General features: G+C 45.9%; 2 protein-coding genes across 2 annotated transcripts; both read left to right on the top strand.

Annotated features, from left to right (window-relative positions):
- The first annotated feature begins 2,626 nt into the window (after nt 1–2,626).
- Nucleotides 2,627–4,463, top strand: LOC115355890 (uncharacterized). The gene is made up of 5 exons (XM_030046813.1): nt 2,627–2,632; nt 2,723–2,800; nt 2,891–2,959; nt 3,352–4,185; nt 4,386–4,463. Exons 1-5 carry the CDS (start codon nt 2,627–2,629, stop codon nt 4,461–4,463), a joined length of 1,065 nt encoding a protein of 354 aa, XP_029902673.1.
- A 781-nt stretch (nt 4,464–5,244) lies between these two features.
- Nucleotides 5,245–11,623, top strand: LOC115355889 (uncharacterized). Its single transcript, XM_030046812.1, has one exon. It carries the CDS (start codon nt 5,245–5,247, stop codon nt 11,104–11,106), a length of 5,862 nt encoding a protein of 1,953 aa, XP_029902672.1. The 3' UTR covers nt 11,107–11,623.
- Nucleotides 11,624–11,895: the final 272 nt, after the last annotated feature.

Below are 11,895 nucleotides of genomic sequence, written 5' to 3'. Positions count from 1 at the left end.
ACACCCACACACACAAACACACGCACTGCCAAGGTAAGTTGAAAGGTTTGTGTATTTGAAGGCTGACCTTGTCTGGGAAAGCATTGTTTGTGAGTATGATTGGCATAGATTCACTTGGATTTTTAAAGTTTCTTTGAACTTTGGAGGAAATTTTATTTTATTTTTTTTTGTTTGTTTGTTTGTTTTTCATTCCTAGATGCCCCGTGCCAAGTCCCACCGGCGGGCCCAGGCCCTGAAGCGGAGGATGGCGCAGCCGCAGCCATGGACCCCCCAGCCGCCTGTCCCCGAGTTCGTTGCTCGTAAGTATCAAACAGTTTGTTTATTTTTTTAATGTTTAACTGACACAGTTTGAATGTTATTTGAGGAAATACAAATTTTGTGTCATCATACTTAACTTTGTTGTCAACCACACAGGGCGCGGTACAGGGTACCGCCATCGCGTGCGGAGATGGCCGACTTCGGAGCTGACCCAGCGCAGCTTCAAGTTGGTCACTCCTGCCCAGAAGCCGGACCAGAAGGTATTAGTTTTTCTTTTTCAGAAACACAGTGCTGGTCGTAAGAAGTCGGTGTCTATGTTCTAAAGCCGTGTCTCTGTCGTTGCAGATGGTGTTCGTCGTGGGAGACTCCCACCTGCGGGCCATGGTGGATGGGATCGTCGCGATGCCAGAGGTACCTCTGTGTTTTTCTTTTCTCTCTGTTCCAGGTGCGCATGCAGCAGAGCTGAGGACGGAGGTGTCCCACGCCGCTCTCCCCTGGACCCCGGACGTGGTGTGTGTGCTCGCCCCGAGCAACAACCTGACAGCCAGCAGGAACATCGGAGAGGCGTCGCTGGACTTCGGTGCTCTCCTGGCTACAGTCTGCAACCGCTGGGCGAAGGTGTGTTTAATTTGCAGTTGGCAGTATTTGTTTTGTCCTGTGCTGTCACAGTAAGCGTGTGTTTTCACATGTGTTTTTTTAGAAACCTAAATGTGATTCTAAACGTGATTTTTTTTGTGTGTGTGTGTGTGTGTGTGTGTGTGTGTGTGTGTGTGTAGGTGTTCGTGCTGGACTTCCCTCCACGCCTGAACATCGAGCCTGGCCTGCAGGAGCTGTTCCGCCAGGAGTTCCGCCGTGTCGCAGCACGCATGGGTACGTCTTAGTTTTGGTCATCAGTTTGATTATAACTGACGTATCGTGAACCTAACCTCATATGTTTTACATGACTGTATTTATTACCAGAATGTATAATATTTCTCACTTTTGCGGCAGGTCTCCCATACGTGTCTGTGGCAGAGCACCTCCCTCTGGACCGTTTGGAGCTGTGGAGCCGTGACGGTGTAAGTACAGCATACTTTGTTGTTGTGACATGACACATGGAGGAGTTGAAGGTTTCCATTTTCGATACACAAGTTGAGCGCAATGTGTTCTGCGTTTCACTGTTTTCCAGGTGCACCTCAGCGACAGCGAGGGAACGCCGATCCTCGTCCAGGCCCTGTGGGACGCCGCGGTCCGCCAGCTGACTCCTCCTCCTCCTCCTCCTCCCTCGGTGCCCCCCCGGACATCGCCTCGTGCCAGGGTCTCCCCCGTGCTGGTCGTGACGGGACACAGCCCCGCGGCTCGTCACCGCAACCCACTGGAGTGGACCGTCGTCGGACAGGAGGGCAAGGTAATGTGTTTGAGTCATTTTCTGGCTGTACATTTGTACATCTTTTCTGGTTTTATGCCTTTATTTTGTGTGTGTGTGTGTGTGTGTGTTTTTTTTTTAATGGTGATAATTGTTTTTTGTTGTGGTTTTTAAGATTCGAGCATCTCCGGTGCAAGAGTCTGTCCTCCCGTCCAACCCCGTCTGGTTCAGCGGCGACATCCTGGAGGCCATGGAGAGGGTTTCGCCATCCTCGGACAGCGACGTCACTTCACTTCTGCCAGCTGGCCAGGTAAACTGCCTGATAATTACATTTATATATTAAGAAGTATTCTATATTAGTTTTGACTTTAAGGTGTTTCTGTTAAGTTATAAAATGTTAAATGGGTTTGCCTCTGATGTTTCCCCTTGTCTCTGTGTGAGTGTGTGTGTGAATGGTTGTGAGTTTTTCTGAGTGCGTGCTGTGTCTTTTTGAGTCAGGTCATCATGCTGCTGGTGGTTGTGTGGCTCAGGTCCCAGGCTGCTCCAGTACATGTGGCTCCCCTCGGCATCCGCATTCCTCATCCACCAACTGTTTTTACATTTTTTCCTTTATATTATACATATAGATCTTTTGTTGTGTTTTTTTTTTTTCTGTGCTTGCAAAGTCTATTGTAGGTGTGTATGTCCTGGACAAAATTGAATTTAAGACTGCATTTAACAAGGTTTGTTTTCCTTCTTTTAGACTTCCCGTGTGAGGCGTTCGCCGAAAGGTGTTGCCACAAGGCGTAGAGGAGGAAAGCGGCAGGTTGGTATCATGTTTAGTATGTGAGCTATGTGGATTGTTTTTGCCGTATTTTGATAACACATGCAGAACCCGAATGAATGAGTGCATTATTGAAATGAGTCTTTTGTCTTCCCCTATCTTTTTTAGGTGCTGGCAACACCTTCACCTGCCCGTGTGACCGTGCCTGCCTCCGGCCCCAGACCAGCGGTGCAGCAGGTTTGTCTTTGTTTAAATATAATATGCGAGTTATCGTTTTGAGAGGTTGCAGGGAAATGGTTCTCCTGTGATTTAGTGAAACCTTGTTTGATTTTTTTTTTTTTTTTGTCTTGTGTCAGGTGGAGTCGTCCAGCGTGGTGCCAGGGGTGGTCGTCGTCCGGGAGGAGCTCGCCGCAGCGTGCCCGGCCGTCCCGGAGGTGCTGCAGAGTACTTTATATAACGTGCAGAACCCGAGTGAATGAGTGCATTATGTAAATGAGGCTTTTTTTCTTCCCCATCTTTTTTAGGTGCCGGCGAGACCTTCACCAGCCCGTGTGACCGTGTCCGCCTCCGGGCCCAGACCAGCGGTGCAGCAGGTTTGTCTTTGTTTAAATATAATATGTGAGTTAGCATTGAGAGGTAGCAGGAAAATGGTTCTCCTGTTTTCATATTTGTTTGTTGTGTACATTCTGTTTTATCTAGTTATTCTCAATTGCACTCAGTATTATTTACACTGTTTATTCAGTTGTTTACACTGTTTAGTCTGTTGTTTACATTCTGTTTTATCTAGTTACTCTCAATTGCACTAATTATTATTTAGCTCTTGTTTTTTAGCACTAGTTATATAGACCATATCGCACTAGTTATATAGACGATATTTAATTTTTAAACGGTCCCACAATTCCATCTCTGCTGTAATCCGGAAGCCAAGCAACGACATTTCGTTGCCAAAATCTCACTGCTGTGTTTTTTTTTTTTTTTTTATCAGGTGGAGGCGACAGCCCAGGAGTCGGCCAGCGAGGTGCCGGGGGTGGTCGCCGGTCAGGAGGAGGTCGCCGCAGCGGGCCCTGCTGTCCCAGAGGAGCGACAGAAGATCGACAAAGCTAAGGCTGTTTTTGTTCCTTCTGTTTGTGTTAGTGATGTTCAGTCAGAGTCTAGCGCTAATGCTGTGGCAACAGGGTCTAACATAGATAGCAGCAGGATTAGGCTAGCTAAAGTTGTGCGCGGGTCGTTTCATCAGGGAAATGCCCGATTTGTGTATGGTGGAGTGCAGTGTATGGCTATAGCTTTGGTCAGCTTAGCCAAACACACGGTGAGGAGCGCGTTCTCGTGGGACAGGCTGGATCTGGATCGCGCGTTGGTTGAAGGTGATGAGTTGTACACGAGTTTGCGTGACCTCAACATCTTCAGCCATGTGTCTAATCTGCTGTCTGTGCCAGATTTGCCACAACAGCTGGAGTTAGACGGACAGTTGTTTAGGTTCGGTTTTGGCGACACGGTGTTAGGCGAAGTAGGCGTGACCGAAGGTGAATACATCGATTTCGGTGTATTCATCAGCTTGCGTAATGGACTGGAGAGAATTTTCAGTCAATACACCACATGTCTTTTGACAATGTGTGGAAACACCACTGCCATCGTGCGTGAGGGTGGACGGTTCGCTGTGGTCGACAGTCACTCACGCAGTAACACTGGCTTGTTACACCACGACGGTACAAGCGTGGTTCTGCATTTCACGTGTCTCGACGACCTGCACCACTACATCTGTCGTTTGGCCGACAGTCTCCGTTCGAGGGAGAAGCTCTTTGAGCTGTGTGGTGTGACGGTCAGCACGGATGCAAGTCCAGCGCGGTCTGGTGTGTCTGTGGAGAGTCTCATCACTGGGATGAGCGCTGCTCCAGCACCAGAGTCTAGTGTGCTCACTGAGGCTGGGAGAAAAAGTGAGGTGTCTGCAGGCGTTTGTGTGCCTGAGTGTGGTGTCAGCATTGCCGCAAGTCCGGCACTGTCTGGCATTTCTGTTCTTAGTTTCTCCAGCGAGGTGAGCAGCGGTTCAGCAGCAGAACCAACGGTGACCAATGGCAGAAAGCGTGTCATTTCTTCTGACACTTGTATGTCGAAGAAATCCAAGAGTTTCGATGTCCGAGAGGTCAATTTGGACGTCGAATTTGTTAGCGAGGTGAGAAGCGAAGAGCTGGTCTTCCATCCCCTCGGCGTAGATGTTTGTCGTGCTTTATGTACAAAGTTGAACGTCGATTGCGTGAAGGTTGTTAGTCCGGTAGCCACAGAGGAGGGGTTGTTGGGTGTTCCTTGTAGCAAAGAGAGGATTGTTGCCGATGGGAACTGCTTCTTCAGAGCCATCTCTCAGGCTGTGAGTGGTTCTCAGAAGCACCATCGTAGGATTAGGTTAGCTGTGTGTAAAGAGTTAGAAAGGAACACTGATAGATATCAGAGTGTTTTGAGGACTGAGTACTCCTCTGTGTTAGAGTATATTCAGCAGTCCAGGATGAGACGTGTCGGTAGTTGGGCCACAGAGGTGGAGATTCAGGCGACGGCCGATTGGTTAGGCGTTAGTGTATTTACGTTCCATGACGGACGTTGGATAAAGTATAGCTGTAGTAGTAAGCATTTGTCAGTGGAGTGTGTTTATTTAGAGAATGTCATGGGGCGGCATTTTGAGAATGTTGTTTGTGTGTGTAAGCCTGGACTGCAGAGTTGCTATGGGTATTGTAAAGTTAGGGAAGTGGCAGGTTATAGCATTAGGTCTAGAATGGATGTTGTAGATAGTGACAACACAGCGGTTAGGTGTGATGTTGTAGGTTCTGTTTTAGGTGTACAGGATAGTGTCAAGCTTGTGGAGTCTGCTAGGGAGTTAGTGTCAGGTAGAATGTCAGTGAAGTCTAAGTACTTAAGGCGGAAGCAGAGGATGCAGGAAAAGTTGAATTTGTCGCTTAGGGAGAAACGGCAGTTTAGGATTAGGAAGACATATAAGGAGAATGTATTCTTCAGGGAGAAGGCAAAGGTGTTGAGTGTAGAAAAGTATTGTAAGGATTTGCCCCACAGAGAGAGGGTTAAAGAGTTGAGCGTTAGTAAATACAGGGAAAGCTTTGAGCATAGGGAGACAGTTAAGGCCAGGAGTGTGGGCAAATACAGGGACAGCAGTGAGCATAGGGAGAGACTTAAGGCCAGGAGTTTTGTCAAGTATAGGGACAGCATTGAGCATAGGGAGAAACATAAAGAAAGGAGCAAGAGTAGGAGTAAGAGTAAGTATCATGGTAGTGTAGTGCATAAGCAGAGGGTTATTTCCAAGGTGATGTTAAGTAGAAAGCAGAAGGTAGAGAAGGCAAAAGATTTTGATTTTGTTTTGGATCAGTTTTTAGAAAAGGTCAGAGATGGACCTGATTTTGTGTGCTGTGTGTGTCATAGGTTGTTGTTTAGATATCAGGTCATCATTTGTGATAGGGAAGCTTATAGGGAAAGTTCAGCGACAGCGGCTGTGGCAGATAGGTGTATAGGCGAGCAGTATTTTCATAGGTGTAGTGGGGAGTGTGTTGTGCCGTGTTTGTTGATTTCATCGCGCGGTGAGTTGTGGATTTGTTACACATGTGATCGTAAGCTTAGTGCAGGTGAGATGCCAGCTGAATGCTGGGTTAATAACTTGGCGCTTGATCCCATTCCTGCTGAACTGGGATCTTTGAATAGTTTAGAACAGCATCTTATTGCGTTACATATTCCATTCATGAAGATGTTGGCACTGCCTAAAGGCGGGCAGAATGGAGTACATGGACCAGTGACATGTGTTCCAGCCAACATTGTTCAGACTGTGAATGTGTTGCCACGTTCGAGTATGGAGGGGTCTCTGCTTCAGGTTAAGCTGAAGCGGAAACTCACCTATAAAGGGTATTACGAGTATCAGTTTGTCGATACGTTGCGTGTAAGACAGGCGCTAGAGTATTTAAAGAGGACAAATGTTCATTATAGAGACATAGAGTTTAATGAGGACTGGGTAAATGAGTTTGTTAGGGAGGAAGATAGGGAGAGGGAAGAGGCCGAGTCAGGCAGTGAGGGTGAGGCTGAGGTTAGTTCACGTCAGGATAGAGGTCAGGATGAAATTTGTGAGCTAGCGGAATCAGCAGACATAGGACAGGATGAACTGTTACATGACAGACAACAGCACTGCATGTTTCAGGACACTTGTCTTATGCCTGTTGATATTGGTCAGGAAGCTTTAGATCAGTATTTTAAGGATATTTTGAACATTGCGCCTGCAGAAGGGAATAGTCCGGTAAGAATGCTTTCTGACCACACGAACGAGGCAAAGTGTTTCCCCGTGTTGTTTCCGACGGGTGGTAAGACATTTCATGATGGTCGGTGGCACGACCTGACGTTGGCGCGTTATCTTAATAATAGGATTATGCATGCCGACGGTCGTTTTGCGCGTAATGTGGAGTACATATTTTTTGCACAGTACGTGTCGGAGTTGGACAAGGTTGTGTCCAGTGTTTCTGTTGCGTTGCGCAAGGATAAAGGAGGTCAGAGGCCTCAGCGGATTAGTGAGGATATGTTGGCAGATGCGGACGCCTTGAAGCAGTTGTTGGCGTGTGATGATGGGTTTAGGTTTCTTAAACCCATCAGAGGAACTCCGGCCTTCTGGCAGTCTGTCCAGAAGGACGTGATGGCTTGTGTGCGTCAGTTAGGCATTCCGACGTGGTTTTGCTCGTTTTCGTCTGCGGATATGCGCTGGCAGAATCTCCTGACCAGCATCCTGAAACAGGAAGGCAGATCGCAGACGGTAGAGGATTTGGAATGGGCTGATAGGTGCGCGTTGTTGCGACGTAATCCGGTCACCGCGGCGCGGATGTTTGACTACAGGTGGCATTGTTTTCTGAAAGAGGTTCTCATGTCTCCCTGTCAACCAATCGGCAAAATAATCGATTACTTTTATAGGGTAGAATTTCAACAAAGAGGCTCACCACATGTACACTGTTTATTTTGGATCGAGGGTGCTCCCCAAATTGATAAAAACACAGATGAGGAGGTAGTTGAGTTTATCGACCGCTACGTTACGTGTGAGCTACCCTCAGATGATGACACACTATTGGACACGGTGTCATCAGTTCAAACACATTCCAAACGACATTCAAAGTCATGCAGAAAACACAAAACGACATGTCGTTTCAATTTTCCAAAACCTGTTTCTGCGCGCACATTCATTTGTAGAATGCGGGAGTGCAAGTGTGATAAGAAGAAGAAGGAGACAGGTGAGGCTGAATCTAATTCAGAAAACAAGCCAGCCTGTAAATGTTTCGAGGATAGGGATAGGATGCCTAAAGAGTTTGCACACAAAATTCTTGAGGCTGTTAAGAAAGCTGTGGAACGTGATGTGCCTCCTGCTAGTGTAGAGGAGTTGTTTTGTAGCTTGCGTATAAATCAGGAGATCTTTGAAATAGCTTATAGGCGTTTAGAGAAAAAGCACAAGATTGTGTATAGGAGAGGGGTGAACGAGGTCTGGGTCAATCAGTATAGTAAGAAGTTGTTGAAGTGCTGGAACGCAAACATGGACATTAGCTTTGTCACCGACGCCTACGCAGTAGTGATATACATAATATCGTATATTACAAAAGCAGAGAGAGAAATTGGCCTCTTATTGACTAATGCCCAAAAAGAAGCAAAAAAACAAGGGAATCTCTCTGCTAAAGAAGCCCTGCGGAAGCTGGGCAGTGTATATTTACACAACAGAGATGTTTGTGCGCAGGAGTCGGTGTATAGGCTAACGAACATGCACCTTAGGGAGTGTTCCAGAAAGGTTGTGTTTGTGCCGACAGGCAGTAGGATAGTTAGAATGAGTTTACCCCTCAGTGTGTTGAGGCAGATGGCGGCCTCCCGTGATCTTCGGGAGGAGGATATGTTTATGATTAGTATTGTAGATAGGTATAGGAATAGGCCTGATAGCGACGCGTTTGATAACATGTGTATGGCTACCTTTGCATCTGAGTATCGTGTTCTCAGCAAAAATGAGATGTCTAAAGACAGAATTGAACTGAAGAATGACTTAGGATTCATTCTTAGGAGAACACGCACTCAGTTTGCAGTGGTGCGATACATGCGTTTTAATTTGGATAGAGAGGAGGAGGCACATTTTCAGAGCCTGTTGCAGTTGTTTCTTCCTTATAGAACTGACTCAGACCTCAAACCTGAAGGCTTTGAGCTGTTTGAGCAGTTTTATAACGATGGTGAGGTGTTGTTTAGCGACGGCTCTGTACATTCGGTTAGTGATGTTGTCGATGAGAATAGGGCAAGGTTTGAGGTCAATTGTCCTCACCTTGAGTTAGCTCAGGAGATAGCTGCGCAAAACAACGGTGTAGATGAGGATGTTTGGGGTGAGCTTTGTCCTGAACAGGAAGCGGAACGCCTTGAGGGTTTAGAAGAGATGAGGCAGCAGCGGGAAGGTGAGTTAGCTGAGGAACAGTTGGTTGAGTCGTTAGTTAATGTGCCAGATTTGATTGTTGGTGGCAGACAGGTAGCGCAGTTAGAGAGAAACAGGTCCATTTTATCTAGAACTGAGGGTTTGGCGCTTGTTAGGTCTCTGAATGAGACACAGCTTGCTGTTTTTTATAGGGTGAGACAGTGGTGTCTGCAGAAGGTGATGGGTAAAAACCCAGAGCCTCTGCGTGTATTTGTGACAGGTGGTGCAGGGACGGGGAAGAGTCATTTAATTAGGGCTATTCAGTATGAAGCAGCGCGGCTGCTGTCAACACTTTGTGATCAACCAGACGATATCTGTGTTTTGTTAACTGCTCCAACAGGAATAGCTGCATACAATTTGAATGCAGCAACAATTCATCACACATTGAGTATTGGCAAACAGGCTAGTTTACCTTACACCCCTCTGGGTGAAGATAAACTAAACTCTTTGCGCGCCAAATTAAGTCACCTCCAAATTTTAATTATAGATGAAATAAGTATGGTTAGTCACAACTTGTTGGCTTATGTCCACGGTAGGTTAAGACAGATTAAACAGACAGGCGACTTTTCCCCGTTTGGTAATGTTAGCGTGATAGCTGTCGGGGACTTCTATCAGTTGCCTCCCGTTAAAGGGAAGCCTCTGTATAGTAGTCCTGTTGGTCTGGACCTGTGGTGTAATTTCAGCATCGTGGAGCTGAAAAAGATAGTTAGACAGAAGGATAGTGTTTTTGCAGAGATGCTTAATAGGTTAAGAGTGCGTTCCAGGGCCACCCCAATGTTAGATAGCGACGTTGAAATGTTGAAGATGCGCGAGACCGGCGAGGTGAGCTCAGCCTTGCATATCTTTGCGACGAATAGGCAAGTAAGTGAGCACAACCTAAATTATCTGTTTGACTGTTGTCCTGATTATGTCACCATTGAGGCGCAGGATTTTGTGACTAACAGGACAACAGGGAATTTGGAACGGATGCCCGGGCATCACGGCGTTGCGGCGGACACGTCTCTACCGGAGACTTTGTGTATAGCGAGGAACGCGCGAGTTATGTTGTGTAAGAACGTGGATGTTGCGGACGGCCTGGTCAATGGAGCATGTGGCACGGTCACTCAGGTAGTTTTTGGAGAGGATTCCACGTTTCCTCTCACTGTGTATGTTAGATTTGATGATGAGAAAATTGGTTCAGATAGGAGGAAAAACCGTGCACATGCAGCAGTAGAATGCCTGCAGTCTACTGCCATTGATCCAGAGGAGGATAGAGCTACTAAGCGTGGCGGTTTGCGTCGTCAGTTTCCTCTTAGGTTAGCGTGGGCTTGCACTGTTCACAAAGTGCAAGGACTCACTGTGGACGAGGCGGTAGTGTCTTTGAAGAGGGTGTTTGCACCGGGGCAGGCATATGTAGCGCTTAGTCGCGTTAGGGCCTTGTCTGGACTGATCATCGAGGATTTTACAGAGAAGGCAATTTATTGCAAGGACGCCATAAAGGAGGCCTTGGATAGCATGCCTCCATTTTTGATTGAGCGGCCAGAGCCTTCATTAAATGCACACAGTTTCTCTGTGTATTTAATGAACGTTCAAAATTTAACTCGCCACCTGGTAGATTTGGTGTCTTGCACGCAGCAATTGCAGCTTACCTGTATTGCTGTGACAGAAACGTGGCTCACTGCACAGTCCTCATTAGACAGTGTCCAAATTGAAGGTTACACTTTCCACAGTCGTCCTCGAGGCTTGTGTTACAGCAGCAGTAACCCTAAATTGGTAGAGCTAAAGAACCTAGAACATGGTGGAGTTGGTTTGTATAGCGTAGACAATTTGGACTGTGATATTCTGCAGGTGCCCGATTTGAATCTGGAGTGTTTGGTGTGCCTGTGCAACAAATTCAACATATTGTTGGCAGTAATTTATCGTCCACCGTGTTATCCAATTTCTTTATTCAAGCAAAATCTGGGGAAGTTACTTGATTGGTTAAATCCAATCAGTAACACAATTGTAATAGTGGGGGATTTCAATGAGAACATTTTAAAAACATCATCAATTTGCAAATTTATGGGTGAAAAAGGTTTTAGTCAACATGTAACACAAGAAACTACAGAGAAGGGGACACTAATTGATCACATTTATGTTAAAACAACACAGTATAATGTGGAGTGTGCAGTGATGCCCACGTATTTTAGTGACCATGAAGGTGTTTTGTGTAGTTTTACTGTAAACGATGATCAGGGGTTAGTCGTTGACTTGGAGGAGGTAGAGGGCCTCTTCGAGTCAGACGTAGATTTTGATGAGGGTTAGGTTGTTTTGTTTGGCAAAGGAGGCAAACAATGAATTCACACTTCAGGTGTGAATTCTTTGTTTGATGAGTCAAACGGAGCTACATTGCAGTGTCCCGGTGCAAATGTTAGTGTTGTCGCGTTTGTGTGTTGGTTCAGAGGAAACTGACTTGTAGTCTGTTGTGTTGTTCATGGTGTGTACATTGGCTACCACTATGAATGTTGTCTTTTTATATGTGTGTAGAGCCTGTCCCACTGTAATGTTATAGATTGTGTTATTTATTATTGTAGTTATTGATAGTATTTATATTGTGTATTTATTGGCATTTTAGATTATGTATTTATGATGCGGAATTGATGATTATGGTGAGATTTTAGATTTAGCAAATAATGTGTTCCAGGTGTAATTAGGGAAGGTATAGTTGTGGACAATCATGTAGGGACGTATATTATGTAATCATGTGTATCACAGGTGTTATTAATTATGGACGTGTTAGTCTCTGTTTGCCACGTGTTAGCTGTTGGTCTATGTTTAAAGTTTAAAAGTATATCTGTTTAAAGTTTAAATGTATATGTTAAAATTTTAAATGTATGTCTGTTTAAAGTTTACATGTTTGACTGTTTAAAGTTTAATTGTATATAGTTCTGCATGTTTGAGTTCATGTCACCTTCATGTGTACTGTCTGTACACAAGAGGTTCACTTTCAATACTGAAGTGTTCCCTCTGGTGTGCATGAACTCAGAGCAAAACTGTTGTGGCGCAACAAGGCACAGACTCCCCATTCTGTACGCCTGAGCTGCCACAACAGGA

This window comes from Myripristis murdjan, chromosome 24, assembly GCF_902150065.1.
Source record: "Myripristis murdjan chromosome 24, fMyrMur1.1, whole genome shotgun sequence".
In the NCBI taxonomy this organism is placed as follows: Eukaryota; Metazoa; Chordata; class Actinopteri; order Holocentriformes; family Holocentridae; genus Myripristis; species Myripristis murdjan.
Note: the sequence above shows the minus strand (reverse complement) of the source record. Positions and strands in the feature narration are given on the sequence as shown.

What these genes read in the sequence shown, in the direction of transcription:
- LOC115355889 (XM_030046812.1), top strand. Translation starts at nt 5,245, where the DNA reads ATGTCAGTGAAGTCTAAGTACTTAAGGCGGAAGCAGAGGATGCAGGAA.
- LOC115355890 (XM_030046813.1), top strand. An exon ending in CGTGCCCGGCCGTCCCGGAG is followed by an intron (nt 2,801 to 2,890) that starts GTGCTGCAGAGT and finishes CATCTTTTTTAG; the next exon opens with GTGCCGGCGAGACCTTCACC. An exon ending in TTGAGCTGTGTGGTGTGACG is followed by an intron (nt 4,186 to 4,385) that starts GTCAGCACGGAT and finishes TTCTGTTCTTAG; the next exon opens with TTTCTCCAGCGAGGTGAGCA.